The following is a 23,601-nucleotide window of genomic DNA, read 5'->3' as shown; positions in this document are numbered from 1 at the left end:
GTGCCAAATTATGAACCTAAAGATATTAGGCTGGGTTGCTGAATGGATATTAGGCTACATTCCTATAATTGCTGCATTTTTAGAGGGGTATTAATTGGCCTGCACCAACACCATATTTTGACATTCATGGGGCCCAGTCATCAGTGTTGGCATGTTTGATAATCTATACCTCAACCAAATATCTTCAGTCTGTGACACCAGGAAAAAGTGAACAAAGTACAGGGGCAGTCTTTCCAATGAATCTCCTGAACAGAGCTCATAGACCTCAGGTGAACTGTTGATAACAGTGTGAGAATGTCTGTGTTGGATGATATCAAGCACTTTGTTCTCCCTTTTCCAATTACTTCTTGAGTTTACTCAGAACTTGGTGGATTACATTGAAAAGTTACTGCCAATTTTACAACATTTCCATTTGGATTATACTACCCAGGTTGTACATCATATTTTAGAAAGAAGTGGGGTAAGAATGAGGGTGTGGACATGGAGTTAGGATCAGTAATGAAACTTTAGTTAGAGACTTGGCTGGAATCTGGAATTCGGACGTTCTATTTCCTTTTTGTAAAACGAATGGAAAGATAATTTTCACTGTTTCAGATGTATACATCCAAGCAATTTTTTCTATGAATGAAGCATTTGTTTGTTTTGATGTTTTTCCTGATTGCACCACAAACCTGAAATGTATAGATTTTGCGGCTGACCTGGGTTCCAGATCATGTGTTGATTCCAGTAGTATAAATTTGATATTTTTGTATTGAAATGCAGACAGAATGCATATCTGATATCCATAGAGTATAGTTAACTGTTCTGCCCGAATGCAATCAAAAGTCCCCACTGCACCCCTGACCATTTGCTTCCCAGCTATAGAATCCCATAGAAAAGTGGAACAGGTGCATGGTCATTGCCACACTCAATTCTTCTTTGTTGGTCCCTTGACAAGATCATTAGAAGTATGATGTCATGTCAAAACTTTACCTAGTGTACAGTTAGGAGTCATTAAACCTGTTGGGTGATCTTGGTCCAGTCACATTCTTTCAGTCTGATCACCCCAACTGTCAGCAAAGCAGACATCTCTGCTGCCTTTAGCTTACTGGAGAAAAAAGGAATGTAAATGCAACAAATCAATAAAAACCAAAATGCATTCTTATAATACTTTCTCAATGCTTGTATAGGTTTCCATGTTAGCATATTCCAGAAGAAGATTTTAATTCTTTTTGTCCAACTTTCATATTTTTAACATTACTTTTAGAGACCTTTCGTATTGAAAAAGAAAAGAGGTCGTAAACGCAGAAAGATTAATAGCAGTGTTACAACAGAGACCATTTCTGAAACCACCGAAGTTCTGAATGAGCCTTTTGATAAGTCCGAAGAAGAGCAATCCATGACGCAAGTGGAAACCACTTTTGACATGGATGGGGGAAGTAATGAATTAAAGGCTGGTATTCAAAAGGTGTTCCAGTCTCACTCTGAGGAGAGGGACGAAAATGAACAAGAGGAAGAGGAACAAGAGAAAGACAATCACAATTACCAAAATGATACTCTATGCAGAGGTGAGTACAAAATAGATTTAGACTGCAAAATAGATTTAGAGTTGAGATCAAGCTCCACTGAATTTGGCAGGACATAAATCTGAATGAATATTCAGGGACTGGATTACTTGTCATGAGATGTTTTTTTCTTCACAGTGTAATCTACAAATTTGAAAACACTTTGATAGCTATTGCCTTTATTGTGTGTATCGACATTATTGAACTGTTGGGTAGTTTATTAATTCTGCTTTCTTATACTTTTTTTAATAGTCTGCTCATCTACACAATTCCTTTTCGCATTCTGTAATTGATTTTCCATTTTTTGTTCTAGTTAGGAATGCTTGTTTCTAGGTAAACTCCCATCTTCTCTCTCTCTCACTCTCTCTCTCTCTTCTTTCTTTACCTTCCTGTAGCCTCTTTCCTCACCTTCTCTGGACTCATTAGTTGGTACAGAAAGAGGGGGATAACTGCAACTGATTAAAAGCATAATGCTGCAGAAATAGTGCAGAGGGAGGCAGCCATACACTAGCAAGTTGTCGGGCAAGATGATAGTCTGACTAGTACACACAAAGCACCATGAGTCATACATGGTACAGACAGGGATGTATTTATTTATTTGTAACAGCAGGCCATAAAAATCAACAGGGGAACTGATTTAGAGTGTAAAGCAACAATTCACCATGAAAGCTCCCACTAGAGCGGTGCTTTTTTTCTTTTAAATTTTTTATTATGCAATGTAATGTATATTGTAAGGCTCTCAGTTACATATCGTAATGTTCTAACATTACAACAAGACAGAATAAGGTGATTAAAAAAGAAAAATAATTGTTCTTAAATTTCAGTAAAAACAGACTGCATAGCTGATTATAAATCCATTTGTAAATTGCATCAATGTATCACTCTTTCAAATGCTGCAAGCACTGTTAAGTCTTCTATCCACTGGATCATTGGGGTTGAGATGTGTAATCTTTCCAATACTGGAGTATATTTCTTTAAGCAGTCAAGTGAGCATGAAAAATCCATTTGCACTGACCATGTATTAAATTCCAGGACATGGATAAATAGTTTAAGAATAGGGACATCACTTATTACCAGGGAACTTTGTAGTAAAAGTGTACCTTGCTTTAAGGGACTTTACTTTAGAGCATATTGCTAATATGATATTTTTCAATTATACAATACAGGTCCATTTTATTAACCATAGTCTGTTTACCACATATATTCACTTTGTGTCCCAGTGTTGTATTCTGGAAATTTTTAATAATAACTTTTTCATCTTCTTTTAGGCCAAATGCTATTGTGCATTTATGATAGTGTAAAACTTGTAGATTGTTCAAATGTGGTAATTGTGAATAGTGCCATTTGGTTATTGAAAGTGCATTAAAATAATCTTGCAAACTGGAAAAGGACAAAAACTTATATTCAGTTAGTTGAATTGGCTTACACCAGAAATTCTGGATTTTTGCTCACATTTTAACCAGGATTTCCCTGTTAAGTCAGTTTGGTGCAGCTATATGGATCAAATTATAAATGGCATAATCATATTTGCTACTCAGTTCTACCATAGAGATTGTGGATAATACAGTCAGCCCTCGATATCTGCGGGGGATCTGTTCTGGATTAACCCCTTGGATACCAAAATCCATGGATGCTCAACTCCCATTGTCCTCAGTGGTGGCACGCGGCCGCACCACCATTGGGGACAAGGGCACTTTGCTTTCCTCATTGTATGAAGCTTGCCTCATTGCTCTCACTGCTGCAGGAGGCTGGCTTCTCTTCTGCTGCTTCCTCCTTCTCTCTCCTCCTCTTCCCTGTCATCGCCGCTGCTGCCGCTTCATCCTTCTCCCTCCTCTTTCCCCTATTGCCACCTCCGCCTCTTCCTCCTGCTTTCCGTCCTCCTCCTCCTGTTCCCCCCACCACCACCACTGCTTCCTCTTTCCCCTCCTCTTTCTTCCTCCTCTTCCTGTTCCCACTGATACCTCCACCTCTGCATATTTTTCCTTTACCTCTTCCTTCTCCTCCTCTTCCTCCTCTGCCTCCCACCCATGTGGGCTTGCCATCAGTGGATATTGGAATATGCAGATGGCAAGTCCGTGGGTACGGAGGACCCACTGTACTTTATTTTAATAAATCGAGCCCTAAAGTCATCCATTTAGATAGAGGACCCCCCGCTCCCAAAAGATTCCAAAACTGACCTATTCTGTTCTTGTTACCTATTTTGGATAAAGAAATCCAAAATTTAGTGCAAGATAGCAAATATGACTGATGATATGTGGCGAGGTTTGGAAAACCATACTCACCTTTTTAACATTGAAATTTCCATCCTTTTCACTGAAATACTGGAAGTAGAAGAGCCTGTTCCCTATTTACTCAACAATATTTTAATTTTTGGAAAATACTTCCAGGATATAAGTAAAGGAGTTCCAAGAATAACAAACAATTCTAGATATAATGTTCATTTTAATTATATTAATCTTATTCCATAAACTCAACATTAAAGCTGCTGATCTGGTTAAAACGTGTATAATATATTTTATTAACATGGTTATATGCAATTTAATAATCTGAGATATATTGATGGAAATAATTATACCCAAGAAGATGATCAAATTTGAACAGTATTGAAATTGCCATTTTAAAAAAAAGTTGTGGGGTCTAGCCTATCTCTGTCTGGCTTTATTTCCAGTTTAGACAACTGAATATCCTGATATGTCACCAACATAATTAATCAGTTTCCATCAAGACCAGGATCAACTGTTGAAGTTTTGAGAGAAATACCAAAAGGTTGTCAGCATAAACAACATTTTAAAATTCTAAGCCAGCATGCATAAAATTATTGATAAAAGATTTTTGTCAGATAGCACACATAACAGGCTCCAAGCATTCATTAAATATCAGTGAGGAAAGTACCCTTGTCTGGTACCTCATCTCAGTGTTAAAAAAAATGAAATTAGACCAAAGGACATCTCATTGTCTTAAGAAATAATGACCACCAGATCAGTTCTGTCAGAATTTAAGTCTACGAGATCCACAATCAACCTAATGTTATCACTCCTCTGCTTTTTTTTAATAAACCCCACTTGATCATGTTTATCCAAAATTGAAATAACATTTTGAAATCTGTTGTCTAAGATAGCTGTCAATGCTTTAATATCTACATTAATTAAAGATATTGGTAAATAGTTAACACAGCAAATAGGGTCTTTGTCAGATTTTGGGATCAAAACTATATAAATATCATTTAATGATGAAGAGAGAGAACCAGATTCTAAGATATAGCAATAAAGTTTAAGCAGTCTTGGGTGATGAAAAAGTTTTATACCATTCGTTTGGAAACCAATCTGTATCAACTGCTCTTTCCTATTTTTCATATTTAGAATAACATTGGTAATTTTCCCCATATGCAAGGTTTCCAGAAAGTATTGCTTTGTAATAAATCCAATTGTGGAAGATAATATGAGAAAAGAGAGCCTCTGTTATCTTGCTGTAAGCCTTCATTATCCAAGCTGCAAAGAGCAGCACAAAATTTTAAGAATTATAAATGTATATCCATAGAAATCATTGCTTTCATCTTTATTGCTGAATATTGTTGCTGAAATAATAATGCATTGTTGCTGTTGTTTAAGGGAATGTACCAAAATCTTGTTAGAGTATTTGCCACTCTCCCAAGATGTTTCTCATAAAGGGGCCAAAGCAAAAATTCAACCTGTTGTGAAAGAATATTATTCAGATTTTTTGCAAGTTCAATTCCATTTTTTTACAATTTTGCAAAAATAGCAAATTTAGTTACAAGAGACTTCAGCTTCTTGTTTAACGAATCTTATTTTATATTCCATTTACAAATCTTGTTTTATATTTAATTTTTATATAAGAAGAACAGACAATAATTTTATCTTGAATATAGGATTTACAAGTCTCCCATTTGATGACACATGAACGTGCCCTCATTGATTTTAAAATATTCTGTCAAATCTGATGACATTTGAGCCTTAAATCTCTTGTCATTAAAAAAAAGAAACATTACATCACCAAAGGTCAGTAGATTTAGGAATATTGGAGAAATGTAATTCCATGTGAATGGTCTGACATTATTAAAGAATAAATTCCACACAATCAACTTGCCAAAGATTCTGAAAATTAAAGAATAAATTCCACACTTTTTTAATGACTTGCCAAAGTTTCTGAATTTTTTTCAAGAAAAATCTAATCCAAAGGAATTATGATGAACTGCCAATATAAAGATATACTTTATCCTCTGGTCATAACATTTTCCATGTGTGTGTTAACAGCAAGTTCTATCATATAGGCCTGTAGAATAAGCCTCACAGCAGTTTGAGTGGTGTACTTCTCTCTAACAAAGGATTAATTAAATTAAACTTAACTAAAATCACCACCAACAAGAACATAATTATATTCTATTTCTATAAATTTGCTGAAAGAATCATGAAAGATTGCAGGCGTGTCACTGTCAGACCCATATACGTTAATCATGACAATTAATTTTTCAGAATATTTCACAGCTAAAATCAAAGAAGCCCATCAGACTCTGTATAACCCGTTGAAGTGAAATAGAAAGATCTTTATGAATCAAAACTGCCACACCCTTGCTTCTTGTTGAAGTGCCTGCAGCATAAGCCTCCCTTACCAGTCTTTTTGTAAACTATTCACATCTTCTGCTATCAAGTGAGTTTCTTCTAACAGTACTAAATCTGTCTTCAATTCCTTTAATTTAAGAAGCATCCCCTTTTGCCATAGAATCATAGAGTTGGAAGAGACCTCAAGGGCAATCCAATCCCATCTCCTGCAGGAATACACAAAGTTACACCTGATAGATGGCCATCCACCCTCTGTTTAAAAGCCTCCAAAGAAGGAGACTTCACCACACTCTGAGGCAGCATGTTCCACTGCTTAGTAACATCTCTCAGCACCTCAGTCAGTGTTACGCTGCAGAACCAAACGAAGCCAGTCACTTCATTTGGTCACTCACAGCCCCTCTTCCGCTTAGAAAGAAATTCATTCCATCCAGACTCCAGAGTAAAGGGGATGACCTAGGCAGCAGTAGTCTGCAAAGTGTGGGAATCATCAAAAGAAAGCTTTTCAATTCCCCAACCATGAAGAATGTAACCCCTTTTTATATATTTTTGAAGGAGATACTAGGAAATAATGGGCCAATCTCTTGCAGATGTATCTCTGGCATTGTCAGATCTATTTCTAGCATTGTCACGGATAAAGTCCAGCCATGTCATGTGCAGGTGCTCTATACATGGCTTTCAGCTTATGCCAAAAGCCGCGTGACTGTAGAAGCAATGGTGCACATGCCATGTGCACAAGCCCCATTGTTTTCGATGGGGCTCAAGCATATGAAGTATTTGCCTTATGCGGGGGGTCCGGAATGGATCCCCCAGATAAAGAAAGGGTGCACTGTATCATACAGTGGAGTCCTGAATGGTATGGGGAGATTCCTTTGAAGTTTAAAACATCTTTTTTTCAGTTGCCATATGCAAGATCCATGTGATCTCAGCACTTTTCTTCAGAACTTCAATTTCAACTTGTACTTGAAATTTGGACCACCCATCCTCTGAATTAAGTATCCTAGAACAGATACTCATAGGCCGCAAGCAGAAGAGAAGTTGTGCCAGTTAACAATGCAATCATCTTTGACAGAAACCATCTTGGACTTCACAAAGTTATCTACCAAAGTGTTAGCATCTACAGAACGGTGCAGCCTTTAGGTTCAGACACTGAAACATGTATTGTTCTTGTCAGTTGTCATCAAGTTGGCTTCAACCTATGGTGACACTACGAATGAGTGCCTCTCATCACCAACCCTGATAAGCTCCTACAAACTCAGAGCCGTGGCTTCTTTGATTGATTCCTTGATTGAGCAGGGGATTGAACTGGAAGCTTCTTGTGGTCTCTTTCAACTCTGATTCTCAGTATGAGTCTTTCTCTGTAATGCAGTCTTATTATTTTCCTACTGCCTCCCACTCTACCATGTATTATTGTTTTTTCTAATAAGTCATGTCATCTCATGGCATGGCTAAAGTACGATAGCCTCAGTTTGGTTATTTTGATTTTGAGGGGAAGTTCAGGCTTTATTTGATTTAGGATCCATTTATTAGTCATTTTCGGTGCCCACACTATGCATGGAATTCTGCTCCAGTATCTACTCACCTTTCTCTTCATATTAGCGTTCTTTACTGCTCAGTTTTCACAACCATATAGAAAAACTGGAAATACCATGGCATGGATGATCCTGACTTTGGTATTCAACGTTATATCTTTACATTTGAGGATCTTATGTAGTTCCTTCATAGCTATCCTTCCAAGGCCTAGTCTACTGAATTTTTTTTTACTACAGTCTCCATTTTATGACTGAATCAAGGTACAAAAATCCTTGGCAATTTTGATGTCTTCATCATCCACGGTAAAGTTCTGTAAACCATCTGTGGTCATTATTTTTGTTTTACTAATGTCTAACTGTAATCCTGGTTTTATACTTTCTTCCTTGACTTTCCTCAAGAGTTGTTCCAAGTCTGATTTATGCTAGTAGTATGATATTATCTGCATATCTCAAATTATTAATGTTCCTTCCTCCACATTTAGTCCATCTTTCTGTATGATATGGTCTGTGTATAAATTAAACAGATAGGGTGATATGAAACATGTATACCAGATCCTATGTCCAACTGACTCCTTTTGTTGTTGGAGGTAGCAAGTTGCATGTGGAGCCTCTACAAAAAAACAGAAAACAAAAGAATTATAGCCAGAAGAAGAGGGACTCAAATCATACACATGGAATAATAAGTTCTTTAGTTCATGTAGAACATCTTTCAGTAGCACAGGTTAGAAAACATATTCAGAGCTCTGATGAGGGATCAAGGAAAGAATAGAATGTACCATCATGGAATGAAATAGAGAGAAAACCTCCAAGAAGTGCCATGAACAATAAATTAAGGTCCAACACATTTGAAATTGCAAATTACTCCTTTGGGGTAATAGACACAATTTCTTTTAAGGAATAGCTAAAATAAGTGTATACATCAAGGGGTAGGCAAATATTTGACCCCCAAGAACAGCATGTAGTTCTCAATTCAAGAGCAGCAAATAGGGACTGGACATCTATGTATTCATACAGGTTAACATCTGTATGTGCGTGTATTTGTATGTATGTGCATGCATGTATTCATGTACAGTTCTCCCTTGACGTACACGCCCTCGCCATAAACGACTTCAAGCTTACGCAGACAGTGAACGGCGAGGAACAAAATGGTGTATGCGCCGCAGGTGTGTGCACGCTGGAGCGTGCCGCCATTCAAATAAATGGGACATACACTAAGTCTGCCTTATGCGGAGGGGGGAGGGTCAAAAACGGATCCCCCACGTATAGCAAGGGCAGACTGTATGTGTGTACTAATAACTCTGTTGTATGCACTTATACACATATTCTGAAAGGAATGCTAGGGAGAGGCCCAAGATTAACGTCTCTTTCCACTTATTCCTCCCAACAATCCTCATTAAGATTTCTGTTTCTTTGCTGCTAACATCTGCAGCAAAACAACCATTTTGAGCAGGTGGTTCCAGTGGTTGAGCGGTTGTAGTGATCTTTGTCAGTGTATCTATAAGGACAGTTAAAACCTCTCCCTGTCTTCCAGAAATATTAATCTTTCCCTACTGTTCAAAGCAATGGTGAAAGCGTGATCTGTTCTCCACTGTCCAGCTAATCTGTGGGGAAATGGGCAAAGAAATCCAGTGGTTGGCAATCCAGATAGAGAGCAGCTGAGGGCCATGTGTAGAGGTGGTATAAATGATTTGCTGTTGTTAGTATTGTATCAGATTGTTTTAGCTGTTTCTTAGAAGATAGTGTGTCTGTTAATCCTGAAGTATTGCTGTTTGAAACATTTTGGGTCTTAATTTATTGTTCATTTTTGAGCTCTACTGCTTTTTGTTGCCAGCCGAAAAGTGTCTCTAAAATGGCAGAACTTGTCCTTCTGGATACCACTTGAAGGAGCCAACCTTATAGATATCTTCAAACCACAGCCAGTAGGTGATGCTTGTAGGCATTCTCCCTGATTCACATATTCTCCATTATTGAGAAGGTCAATTTAAAAGAGATTTTAACAGAAATTGTTCTTCCTTGTTCAATAGGTTTTTCCCCCAAAGGTGGTTATTCAGCCACAATCCGCTACACACAGGAAACAGGGTGTGCTATCACAAGTAGAGGTGTAAAATTTCCAGGCATTTTGAAGCCATGAAGGGGGGGTTCTGGGGGGGGGGGTCCAGAAAAAATGGAAATTTTTGGGGAAATTGAAAAAAAATGTAACATTACAATTTTTTACAGATTGAAAGTCACTCTGTTACTTTAGCAACTTAAAATATATGTACAAGATGATTTGGCATAACATTCTCACAACTGGGATATTAAAATACAGTGTATTCAAACAATTAATATAAACATAATTTACTTTTATTTTTTAAAAAACTTTTATTTGCAACAAATGGAGTAATCATCTCCTGAACATTTGGTTTTGCTAGTTTATATGGAGCAGGCTATATATATATATATATATATATATATATATATATATATATCAGAAGAAATTAGCAAAATTAATAACAAAGAAACTTATTTATATTTCCTCTCCATAGTATGAAATAGATATAAAGCACTCATTCCAATAAAAATAATTTGGGGGGGCGAAGTGTGTGGAAGGAAGAAGGGACAAAGATTCAATAAATAGGCATGAAATTTAATCAGACTCATTTTTCCAAGCTTCTTGATTTAGTGTATTTCCAAACATAGACCAGATTTCTTTAGTGCCCCACAAAGGAAGAAATGCATCTTGCTCTTGCTTTCAAGAATTCAGTTTGTAACCTAGGACTGGCTTCTCCTCCTCTTTCAGTGCACAAAAATTGGAATAATCTGATAGTGTGCATTGTTTTTAGAAATGATTTGGGGAATATATGAACTCCTTGTCTTAAAAATCATCATGCTAAAACATCCCGTAATCTATTTTCTTCCCTTTTTTCAGTTTTCCAGTTTTTCAGAAAAAACAAAAAAGGCTTCAGGGGAAAAAACAGGAAAAAAAATGTTGCCATCCCCCCTCCTCAATTTTTCCATTTAGTCACAAGAAACATTTTGGTGTTTGTTCAGTATTTTTCATGTCTTTGTTTCACTGGTGTTTGTTCAGTATTGTGCTGAAGAAGAATAGGGATTTGTACATTCTTTCAGACCTGAAGTACCCAAAAAACAGCACAAGTACAGAAAGCCTCAGATGTTTGTTTGATAGGTGAAATTCTTGGAGAAAACCACAGACACCCCACCTTCTTTGTTTCTGTTCTCTCAGACCTCTACAGAAATAACCAACCAACCAAAAACAGATTATCAGGATGCTCATTAACAATGCAAGCCATTCCTCCTTCAGCCTCATATCAATGCACCTCAAGTGTTTGCCACTTTCTTTGTATCTTCTTCATGTACTTTCTTTGGGTACAAGGTGTATTTCGAAACGTATCTCAGGCTTTCAGGCTTTCAGGAATCTTTGTTTACTACTAACTGAATAATCTTCTCATTCAGTCTTGCTTTTGATCTGGCAGTCTTTGAAACATTCAGATGACAGTACAGTATATTACTTCTGTCCTGTAATTTTTTATCTCTGTGGAAAGCTCCATTCAGCTGTTACAAAGCCTTTTCACCCTAGAGAAAGTAGTTAAAATAATAAAAATACAGCAGCCTCATAAGGAATAGCCAATGTTATTGGTATATCTTCAAGGTGTAATGACTGTCTACTTAGGGAGAGTAATCTGGGTCAGATACTACTCCATGATTCTTTGTGCCTTACCAGAAGGTATGATTTTTTTTTTTTTTTTCCCTTAGTAAATATGTCTTCCAAATGTGAGGGCCTTTATTGACAGGCCAAATAATGCTATCCTGCTTCAGATGTCAGGTTCCATGCCAGATCTAGTGTACATGAAACATTGCATGTAAGAAGCCCCTTGCTCAGAGATTTCAGAAGTACACTTGTGGTTGCTGCAGGGAAGCTGACCATAGCATGAGTTTGATGAAACTTCAAGCCACTGTGAATTTTGTCTCTCTTCACCTACAAATGTAATAACTTTCCAAAAATGCTTCAGGACTGAAAGTCAAACCATTCTGAAGATCAAAGGAATGAGGGGAGCTGTTATCCAACATTAATGTGTTCTAAAAGGACAGTTGTAGAGCTACCCATGTATTTTGGTACTTGCTTTCATTTGTTATAATAAAATGGATATCTTCATTTCCACAGGCGTAGCTTTTGAGCCTCTCCACAACACAGTCTTTCTGTGATTATGAGATTGTGTGCTCCTTTGACACAAGGGGCTATGCTGATGGTAACACTGCTGCTAGTAGGGTCTCCCATGTCTGTCAGGTTTTTGCTGACGATGCAGATTAAATGTGTCAAACAGTTACTGGGCAGCAGCATTAGCCATCAAAGTGGGGGGGGGGGGGTTAACACTGACTGAAGATCTGCCAGAGACAATGGCAATGACACCATAGCTTGTTAGCAATGCACAGAAGGTAATGGTAAACCATCCCTGAAGTCTTCTACCTTGAAAACCCTATGATGAGACAATCCAAACTGAAACAAGACATAGTGCCTGAAGATGAGATCCCAGGACAGAAGGTACTCATTGAGCTACTGGGGTGGAGCAAAGGAAAACTATGATTAGCGTGGCTAAAGTTGCAACAGGACTCAAAGGGGAAAGGACATTGAGCTGTTCAAGCCAGAAGGAAATTCACCTCAGAGGTGAAAGGAAAGTCTGAAGCTGCACAACACATATTACAGGAATATGGAATATGAAAAGCATGAATCAAGGGAAGTTAGACAATAGTAAAACAAGAAATGGAACATATAGACATTGCTGTACTTGGGGTGAGCGAACTAAATTGGGCAGGAATGGGACATTCTGATCCAGATAATTACACAGTGTTTTACTCAGGAAATAGAAATCTAAAAGGAAATGGGGTGTCATTAATAGTGAGAAGAGATGTAGCAAAAGCAGTGAAAAGATATAATGCAAAGTCTGAGTGAATAATACTGTCAGCCCTTGGTATCCTCGGGGGGGGGGGGTCTGTTCTTGACTCCCCTGCAGATACCAAAATCCATGGATGCTCAAGCCTGCATTGTCCCCAGTGCATGCACACGACTGTGTTGCCATTAGGGACAGCCCCTGCTGTCCTGTGGTGGCACATGCATGCAGCCACACCATGCGCTGCCATGGGGCAACAGTGGCTGTCCCTAATGGTGGTGCGGCCATGCGCATGCACCGCCATTGGGGACATGGGCTTGCCGTCCACGGATGTTTGGATCCGTGGATGGCAAGGCTGTGGATACTGAGGGCCGACTGTATCAACGAGACTGGAAAAACCTATCAATATAATCAGAATCCAAGTTTATGCTTCAACTACAAAGGCAGAAAAAGAAGAAATTGGAAGATTCTGTGTTGCAGTTCAGAAGGAAATTGACCACACAGCAAAATAGGGCTTCTTGTTAATTGTAAGCAATTGAAATGCTAATGTAGGAAATGGAGCAGAATGAAGAATTTAGGAGAATTTAGCTTAGTTGGATATGTTTATCATTGGCTTCTGGATAAAGTTTTTATCAGTCCCTTTGTAACTATTCTGTAAACATCTTGTCCCAAAGAGGAAGAGGCAGAAAGTCTGGTTATCTGTTTAAAACTGTTAGGGAGGGCTTTATCCTTTTCTTCATTATCTTCTAGTTCAGGGAAGAGGAGGAGGACATGTGGTTAGTTCAATGTTTGAGTCTTCACTTTTAAAAACTAGTTCAGGTTTGGCACAGATGCCTGTTTTGTCCAACATTTTAAATACTCTGCTAAAATATTTGTTCTATTAGACCTTTTCTACTGCATATGCTGAAATTTTTGAATGGTAAATGGCGATTGCCTTTTATTTACTTCTAAATTTTGGCATTCCTTACTACCTTGAAGAACATATTTAAAATAAATAAATAAATAAATGCTGTAGTGTTTATATCTGGAACACTTCAAGATGTGCTCTGATTTACAAAGCTGTCTTCATCTTTGGATGTTTTTCTCCGTTAAGATTATGTCTGTGTGAAAAGAAGTATGGACATTGTCATGAATTAACATGTCAATATACATAGCAGGCATCATATGCATGAATTACCTGACCTAAGTAAAGATGGTAAAATAAATGCTCACTTCATGTTCATTATGTTTTCTATATGGAAGTTTTATTTATATATTTATTTGAAACATTCATACTCCACCCTATAGTCAAAAAGACTCCATGAATAGCTTATAGGCTGTTAATTTGGCAGTCCCTGCCCTTGGGCTGAGCATCAAAGATGGGTTTTAAACACACACACTGAACATTAGTGACAGTTTGCATAGTGTTTTCTCCCTGGAGATATTCTCTTGGAACACTGTATATGTAAAATGTTACATCAGACAGTAAAATACATGTGAGTTTGCAGGAAATGTCTGTGAGCTAGTGGTGGGTAATATGCTTCTTACATGTATTTCTCACCTCATCCCATCCCAAGGAAATGGGATAAACCAGTTGCTTGTATGTTGCACAGAATATTTCTAATTGTATTGCCATTTTATCTTCTTTCCCGCAATTTGTATCCAGTCTTTGAAAGTCTAAAAGGGCAAGCAGTGTAAAATATTGTGAATTACAGGCATGTATAGCTTATTGCTGGCAGATGTTTACAACGGTTGCTAATTATTTTTGAAAGTGGCACTTTTTTTTCCTTGTTGGCACATTTACTGTTGTGAGTATTCTTAAAATAAATATCAAGGTGCTCATTATTTTTGCAGTTTGGCAGTGTTCAGTCTTGACACAATACTTAAAAAAGTCATGTGCTTAGCAAATTTCTTATAAGCTGATTTGCCAGATGTATATGTGTGAAACAACACAGTGCGCCAGCTTTTACACAGGCCCAAAATTGGAACTCTGAAATAGATGATTTTAAAACACATATTGCGCAGAAGAAGAAAACCTCTCAGCAAAAGAGGGCTGTTGGTCAGAAGTGGAATTTAACCCTAAACTGCCAAGCATTTGTTCTAATTAAATATCCAAACCCAAAAAGCCTGATTTCTAAACGCGATGGCAAATTACATCTCCTGGAAATGCTGGTTGTAGGACTTTAGGGAAAGCTTGCTATATCTGATGTTGTACACTTACAGTATATAGTTTATATGTATATATAGTATGTTTCTCATAAATAATAATAATAATAATAATAATAATAATAATAATAATAATAATAATATGTGCCTGTGCAGCAAACACTTGTAGTAATTGGAATTGGAATTCAAATGTCTTTTTTTAAAAGAATCCTACCCCCTCCCAGATTTTCACCATATAGTATAGATTAAATTCATTTCCAGAAAGTAACTAAAAATTAATTGACAGTGATACTACTAAAGATTCACCTAATGAAAACAGAGGCCAGGTTATACAAAAGCAAAGTGGGCATGAAGATTAGGCCTCCCACTAAGAAATCACTTCTGTTGAATTTTCAGGGAGGAAGAAATATTCATCCAAGTAGCAGAGCAGTAGGTGTTGTAAGTAACAGGGCAGCATATTGTGTCCTAGCAGACAACAATTCAAGTCTTTACTTCCAAGGTATTAGCGCTGATTTTGTATGATTAGCACTGTATGTTATGTTAATACAGTGATTTCACACTGCTTGAGGTTGTACAAGCTACATTTTTGAGAGTCTTACTGGGAACACCAACATATGTCCCCAGTACTAAATTGAAGACAGAGGTAGGGCAAATCTCTGTAGAGGCTTCTGTAAATAAAAATAAACTACTGGCTAAAATGGATGTTGTTTCCTGTGGGCTTGATCCCTCTGACCCTCTGGTTGATTCCTTTCAGTCTGAATGGGAAAAGACTCTGCAGTTGTGCTTTGGTTACTCTGTTGTCCCTATTTTGGCCATCAAATGCCAGAACATTAAGACAACTGTTGGCCAACAAATCAGGAACATTGAAGTGCAACCATCGTTTATCCCCCATCTTTGGGAGTACAGGGGGATGTTTAAAATCTCAAACTTTATGTCAGATCTGACAGTTATTAAATACAGAATGGCTTTTACATTGACTAGACTTAATGTCTTACCTTACAGGCTGCTGGAAGGAAGATTTTGTAAGATACTCGTGCAAGAGCATTTCTGTCCCTGCAATGCAGGTGACATAGAAACTGTCATCCATGTATTACTGTATTGCCCTTTCTGTCTTGATTTGCATCTTGATATTAGTATCTCAATTTGTCAGAAAAATCCAGGGAGATCTAGTATATTCTGTGTGGATTATCTATTAGCAGACCCAAATTCTCAGTTACAAAGTCGCTATAACTTATAAGAAGGTGATTATGGCGGGTTACAGACCGCCATTTGGGATGTCCTTAGGACGTCCCAGTTTAAAAAAGGGGCGTCTCTTCTAGACGCCCCTACTCCTGTTACGGACTCTGTCCGTAACAAATGGCAGCGGCCGTTCCACATGGCCGCCACCATTTTGACATCTTGGATGCCTAGCGTCCAGACGTGTCGCGGCGGAAGTGACGCCGCAAAAGCGCGCCTTGCGCTTTGCGGCACCATTTCCAGGGCCCAGGAAGGAGCGCGATTTCCACGCTCCTTCCTCGCAGCGTCTGGGAGTCCCGCGGTTTAGAAGCTGTGGCTCCCGGATGCTGCAAGCGGCGGCGGAGCCAGACCGCTGCTTTTCGGCGGTCTGTAACCCGCCTATGAATAGTAAATAATTGGAATAATAATATATTGGGCTTTTCTTTTAAATATTAGAGAAGTGTGCAAGTGTGTGTGAACTGTTTTGGATTTTTGTTTTAGCTGCATACTCTTATTTAGCATTGACACTTATTGCATACTGTTTCATATAGGTTTGTTGTCTGTAGAATAATGCTGTTTTTTGACTGTAATAAACTTTCATATTGTATCATATGTTTAAAATACATCTGGTCAGTCAGATGTTTAAAAAACACACATTTGCTGCATGTTCCCCACAACTGTCTTTAAAATGTGCATTTAGTGATAAACCATATATTTTCCAAACTTTTCATGTTTTCACATTCTGTTTTTATAATCCCTCACTATGGATCTGTTGTGATTTTCCACTCATTTTTTTCTGATTTAGGATTCATTTTCTTTTAAAAACTGTCAACAAAAAATATAATATGAGGTTAGAGTGGAATGTGCATTTATGGAAGGGATGAGTGAATTATATCCCTTCCACTATCTGGAAAGAGTTTGTTTACAGCAGTTGACTAGAATGTTTATGCCCTGCTTTTTCTATTAAAATAGTTAAAGTGACAGGTGAAAATATTGTTGTCATAAAGATTATTAGAAAGAGATATTTAAAATTTATTTAGATATTTATAAACCAGCTGTATGTAAACCTTGAATTCGACTAATTTTCCCCCTTGTCTTGTTTTCTCCATACCCCACAGCTAATGCAGAAAAAGATGCAGCCATCCTGGAAGAAGTCAGTAAAGACAATCCTCAGCCAATAATGTGTAAGCAAGGGTGGCCAAAAGGAATGAAACAGTGTCCATCCAAATGGAGGCAAAGCAAAGAAAGAAAAACAGGTTTTAAGCTTAATTTGTACACTCCGCCTGAGACTCCTATGGAGCCTGACTATCAGGTGATGGGAGAAGATTCAAAAGAACTGGCTGAAAGCAACTCGTCCCAAGATTCTGCTGACAGAGAAGAAATGAAACCCTCTGAAACCATTTTGCCATGTAAAAATGAGGCAAGAGACTCGATGTCTGAGTACTTGGAGCTATGCAGAACAGAAAAAAACACGTTGCCATGTGAAGATGAGGCAAGCGACTCAGTATCTGAGTATTTGGAGCTATGCAGAACAGAAAAACCAGAAGAGGAGGAAAATAACAGAGCAGAAGTGGAAAGTGTAAATAGCCAGGATAAAAACCAGCAAGAGGAAACTGAAATGGAGAAAGAGGAGCCTGAGCATTTGGAGCCTGATGAAGAAGAGGAGGAGGAAAAATCTCGTAATGAGGATCGTGATGCTGATGATGAGGATGAGAGCCACATGTGTTCAGCAGAAGTGGAGACTCAGGAGGCAGCACCGGAAGGAGCACTCCAAGAAGTACTGGAGAATCAGGAGTCTTTTTTAGATGCAAATGAACTGAATGGAAAATCAAATCAGGAAGATGCAATAGACTGCAGAGATGACCTTGCAAATGAGTGCAACAGTGACCCTAAAGAGCTTCCTGCTGTTCTGGAGCCTGTTTCTGAATTGAGTAATGAAAATACAGAAGATAAAAAGCAAGTTGAAAATAAGGAATTAAATTCTGCATTCAAGGACACAAATGCAGAAACCATGGAAGCAGATTCTGAAACAATCCAAGCAGTAAAGTCTCTAACACAGGAAACAACAGAACATGAAGATGCATTTCAGGATTCTGCAGAGACTCAGGAGGCATGTCAAAGCCTGCAGACATATACCAATACTGATGGAAACCCCCAGATAAGCACCTTGGATGACTGTCAACAGTCTGATCACAGTAGTCCTGGCTCATCTGTACAGTCCCATCCCAGCCAGTCAGTTCGTTCTGCTAATAGTCCAAATGTGCCTCCATTGGAAACCAGTTACACTCAAATCAGCCCTGATCAAAATGCTATCTCTGTTCCATCTCTGCAGAATATGGAAACCAGTCCCATGATGGATGTTCCATCCGTTTCTGACCATTCTCAGCAGGTTGTTGACAGTGGATTTAGTGATCTAGGTAGCATTGAGAGCACAACAGAGAACTATGAGAACCCAAGCAGCTACGATTCCACCATGGGTAATAGCATCTGTACAAACAGCTCCTCACAAAACAGCTGCTCATATAGCAATCTTACATCGACTAACATGACACAGAGCAGTTGTGCCGTGACCCAACAGATGTCTAACATGAACGGAAGCTGCAGCATGATGCAGAACACCAGCATCAACTCTCCCCCTCCTTGTAATGTGAAATCTCCTCAAGGTTGCGTAATTGAAAGGCCGCCAAGTAGCAACCAGCAGCTTCCTCAGTGCAGCATGGCTGCTAACTTTAGCCCACCGATGCAGTTAAGTGAAATTGCAGAGACTGGCAATGCCAATATTGGCTTGTATGAAAGAATGGGCCAAGGTGAATTTGCAGCGGGGCATTATCCACAGCCATCTGCTACCTTCAGCCTTGCCAAACTGCAGCAGTTAACCAACACACTTATGGACCATTCGTTGCCTTACAGTCATTCAGCTGCTGTTACTTCCTATGCAAATAGTGCCTCTTTGTCTGCTCCTCTCAGTAGCACGGGACTTGTTCAGCTTTCTCAGTCTCCTCATCCAGTTCAAGTAGGAGGCCAAGTCCAGGCTACAATGACTCCACCCCCTAACCTCACTCCTCCTCCCATGAATTTGCCACCTCCCCTTCTGCAGCGTAACATGGCCACATCCAATATTGGCCTGTCCCATGCCCAAAGACTGCAAACCCAGATGCCTGGGAAAGGTCATGTTTCAGTAAGAACTAAGTCAGCACCTCTACCACCAGCTGCATCAGCCCACCAGCCACAGATCTATGGGCGTGCCTCACAGACTGTGGCCATGCAAGGGCCAGCACGCACCTTAACCATGCAGCGTGGCATGAACATGAGTGTGAACTTAATGCCAGCTCCAGCTTACAATGTCAATTCTGTGAACATGAATATGAATACCCTTAATGCTATGAATGGGTATAGTATGTCCCAACCTATGATGAATGGAGGCTACCATGCAAATCATGGGTATATGAATCAAACAGCCCAGTACCCTATGCAGATGCAAATGGGAATGATGGGAAGTCAGCCATATGCACAACAGCCAATGCAGACTACCCCCCATAGCAACATGATGTATACTCCTCCAGCACATCATGGCTATATAAATACTGGCATGTCCAAGCAGTCTCTGAATAGTTCTTATATGCGTAGGTAGGATTGTGGGATTGGGGGGGTGGGGGGTGGAGACAGTTGCCGTACCAAACTGGCATGCTAGGATTTGGCCTGCACAAATCTATGTTCTTTCAGAGAGTATGATTTCAAAACCAGCAATTGGTGTGAATACAAAAACATTTGTTGACACCATTTTAAAATGTATGCAGCAGAAAGCCTTATATAAATGTGTTCCCATTTGTAATTTACGTTCGTTTGCTTTTTTTTGTTTTGTTTTGTTTTGGTATTATTAAAGTTCTGTGATGAAGAGAACTTCTTCAATGTACTGCAAACATGCAAAACAAACTGATGGTTCACAGCCATTTTTATGTGCCTGCTCCCATTTGAAATGTGGGTCTTAGTTTTGGAGTATATCTGATGTTGTGCTGGACTGTGAGCTTTCCTCCTGTTCTGTCCTTCCTTCCCTCCTCCGCCATGTAAATGCCTTTTTGCATTGCATTCATGAACTGTTTTGTTTCTCAAATTGACACTTTTGCATGCCGCTAATGTCTTTGTTAGTGACTGTACAAGTACTGTACAAGTGTTGTGCTTAACAGTAAGCCATTCTCTTAATTTGCGTTGTGTTTTCTTTTTCCTTAGGGTTTTTTTTATTTTTTATTTTGCCTTGCTTAGGCTGTTCCCATTTTGGGTGGGGGTAAAATTATATTTTTGTTAATTAGATTTTTAAAATCTGGTTTTTTAAAAAAAGAAGCTATGAAAGCTATTCCAGTTTTGATTAGTTGAAACTTTTTGAGTGCAATCCACTGGGAAATTCCCCTGTGTATTACTGTGCTCTTGCACAAATCTGATTAATGTCCATGGAGCTGGCACAGAAGAGTCTCCTGATGGATTACACCCTTGAACATTTGGTGTAAAGGTGGTAACATAACATATAGATACAATCTGATCTGACTGCAGATATTTTTTTCCCCCCGAGAAGGAAAAAGGCAGCTTATTGTTCCTTTTTGTAATGCAAACCTTTATCGATCGCCAGTTAAACATACCAATGTTCAACAAGGTTTGGAACATTTTCATATATATCCAAATACTTGGCAGAATTTAAAAAAAAAAGTTTAGTGAATTTGGTGTAAAGTTGCTATTTTATGGAAATGCCTCTAACTTTACATTTTCATTCCATCTGTAAATTTTTCTATCTTTATAAAATATTGGAGTTATTTTTTAAGAGAAGTACATAGGGCAGTAGCTTGTGAATAGCTCAAATGAAACTTAAAGAGCGCATGTAAAAAGCAGAAGGTATGTGTGTCTGTTTATATGGCTTCTTCTTCTTCTTTTTTCTTTTTTCTTTTGGTAGCCTTTGTACCTGTACAGAGTTGACTGTAAAAGCCAAGTGGCTTGATTCATGTATAAAAATAGACCCAGTGACTTTCTCTTGTATTTATGGTACCTTTTTAGTCAGTCACTTAAAGCAAAAACAAGCTGTACATTTTAACATGAAAATAAATTATGATGAGCCATTTTTAGCCTCTAGTCTCTTGTGCTAGTCTGATGTGTGTAGGGACTGAACCATATTGCTATTTCCTTTTTATTAAAGAGAGGACTCATCGTGGATTTAATTCAACAAATGTCTTTGAGGAAGTATCACTTTTATCATTACCTTTGATAACTGATGTGATAAACTGCAAGAAAAATAAGGCTTTACTTTTTTAAAAAAAGTAAGTTAATAACTGGCATATTTGAAAAAGCATTATAGACCAGTATTTCTCAGGCTGACAGATGTGGGGAACAGCGATTATTTTTAGTTTTTTGTGGGTTTTTTGGGCTATGTGGCCAGAGAAGTTTCTTCCTGAGGTTTCGCCAGCATCTGTGGCTGGCATCTTCAGAGAATGCTTTCCCTGGAAAAATTGGGTGTATATATACTGTGTGAGCCTGGGAATGCAGGAGTGATTTGCATGTGTATTCACTCCTGCGTTCCCAGGCTCACACAGTATATATACACCCAATTTTTCCAGGCAAAGCATTCTCTGAAGATGCCAGCCACAGATGCTGGCGAAACCTCAGGAATACATACTTGGGGCTATTGACATGGTTCGTGCACTACTCTTTTCAGCCTTGGAAAAATGTATGTGGAGCATCTGTTTAAACATGCATTTCCTCAGTCAAAAGAATGAGTTTGTCCCTGCATGGGTATTGCCTTGCTGTTCTGAAGTCCATATATTGTCATTTCTAGCAGGGGAGCACAATATGATGCCATTCCCACTGGTCAAAGCACTGATACACTGCACATTGGACACCATCACTGCTGAGGATCAGATTCCAGAAGAGTTACAGGAACAGCCCTCCCTCACTTACTCCCTACTTAATTACCCTGGTTATCCACAAAATTTGTCTCAGAAACCTTTTAGAGCCAAATTGTTGGGTGGCACAGAAGAAGGGGGAAGGGAAGGTACAAAGCACTTTTGAAACTTCCAGTAACATGAAGAACTCAGACCATTGTGTAGAAGTGATTCCTCCATACTGATGATACATTTTTCCTAGGTTAGATGGCTATTTTATCCCTCTACCTTGATTGTACTCTAACAGGCAAAGCCTGATGGGTGTCTCCTGTGGGAACAGAATAGACGTGTACCTACTGATTTTGACCAGAATTGTCCTCTGCTCCCTTCTTGGCTCTAATCCTTGTTTAAGGATATATACCGAAGTTGCCTAATCATACCATTCAGTGTCTGTATTGCTTTCTGCCACACCATCCTCCCTTCAGGTTTGGCCAGATTTAGAGTAAGATTCAGTAATACAGTTCTCCTTCCACATTCTCAGCCTTGAGATTTGCGGTTTCAAATGTGAACACACTTGATTTACTTTGGGGGAGGGCTCCAAACCCCCCACAGATATCAAATTAATACATTTGTTTTTTCCCCGTTGTATCCTGAAGGATGTGAATTATCGGCAGTGTGGATTCTCAATGCGGATGGATCTATATCACAAGGTATTACATGAACAGGATTGGCATTTTGTGATGGGGCAGCACATTCTTGCTCACCTGATCTCTTCCCACTTTGACTCGTTCCCACCTCTTGGCAAAGTGCCATTTCGAAACCTTCTTTGTTTGCACAGGAAGGTTTCTTTGTTTCGTTGATTGTAATATTTCCCTTACTATTATTTCTGACCTTAAAGATTTTGGACCTTTCTTCTGAAAATCTTTATCCTCCAAAGTACCCTGCATTGATTTTCCTTTCTTTGATCCTATTTCTCCCTTGTCATGTGAGGATTGTTGCTATTATCAATTGCCCTTTAAATTAAAGAGTGACGGACGATTCCCAGAGTACACAGAGAAGAGGGCAGAAGATCTCATGACAACAGAAACGTGGATGTACTTCATTGGATAGATGGTCTCCCAAAAAATTTTTCACACTGTGTGTAGCACAGATATTTCAAAGGCATCTGCACCACACACTCCCATCTTCATTTGAAATGGGGATAAGTGTAGCAACAGAACTCGCAGAGATCCACATAGATGTGCATCTGGAAAAAAAGTGAGAACAGCAAATTGGGAATGCATAACAGAATATTCTCATTGGTGCATTGCAAAAGCTGACAAGTAGATAAGTGTTAATTGTACCATTCTTTGTAAAAGGTGATTCAAGAGGAAGTATACAATTCAAAGATATATGCAATGCAAGGAGTATATGTGTCTTCATTTTGTGTGTAGAATTTTCATATTCTGTCTTTAGAACATTGCAAGCTCATATGTCCATGTTTGTATCATTGTGAATTTTTGCTGTCTTGGGCAAATTGATTTCAAGAGACAGAGAACTTCCTAATAAATTAAAAAACAATGCAGAGAAAATGGAAGTGCATGCTGGATGTTCAGGTTTCTATTTGCAAGTTTGCATTCTCTCTCTTTTGTACTTAAATGTACCGAAGTTCATCATCTGAGGCTCTTGGCAAACTTGAGCCAGTATCTTTTGCATAAATTAATGTAAAACGAATTGGTGATGTGCAATGTGGCTCTTAAAATCACTCATAAACAACGAAAAGAAAAAGGTTTTCTCATAATGTAATTTTTTAAAAATACCAGACAGTTTGTTTTGAGCTGTTACGGAGAAATTATTAATTACTT

At 38.5% G+C, this 23,601-nt stretch overlaps 1 protein-coding gene across 7 annotated transcripts in view; it reads left to right on the top strand.

Moving 5' to 3' along the window:
• The window catches only part of KAT6B (lysine acetyltransferase 6B), a 119,323-nt gene extending 98,334 nt beyond the window's left edge, over positions 1–20,989 (top strand). For all 7 annotated transcript variants that reach the window (XM_089510744.1, XM_089510741.1, XM_089510747.1 and 4 more), the window contains 2 exons: positions 1,247–1,547; positions 17,015–20,989. In XM_089510744.1, the coding sequence (XP_089366870.1) occupies positions 1,247–1,547; positions 17,015–19,527 (2,814 nt within the window). In that variant the 3' untranslated portion in view covers positions 19,528–20,989. The remainder of the gene's footprint in view (positions 1–1,246; positions 1,548–17,014) is intronic.
• Positions 20,990–23,601: the final 2,612 nt, after the last annotated feature.

This window comes from Sceloporus occidentalis, unplaced genomic scaffold, assembly GCF_023333645.1.
Source record: "Sceloporus occidentalis isolate IW3139 unplaced genomic scaffold, rSceOcc1.0.p SCAF_2, whole genome shotgun sequence".
NCBI lineage: Eukaryota > Metazoa > Chordata > Lepidosauria > Squamata > Phrynosomatidae > Sceloporus > Sceloporus occidentalis.
This window is presented reverse-complemented; position numbering and strand designations above follow the sequence as displayed.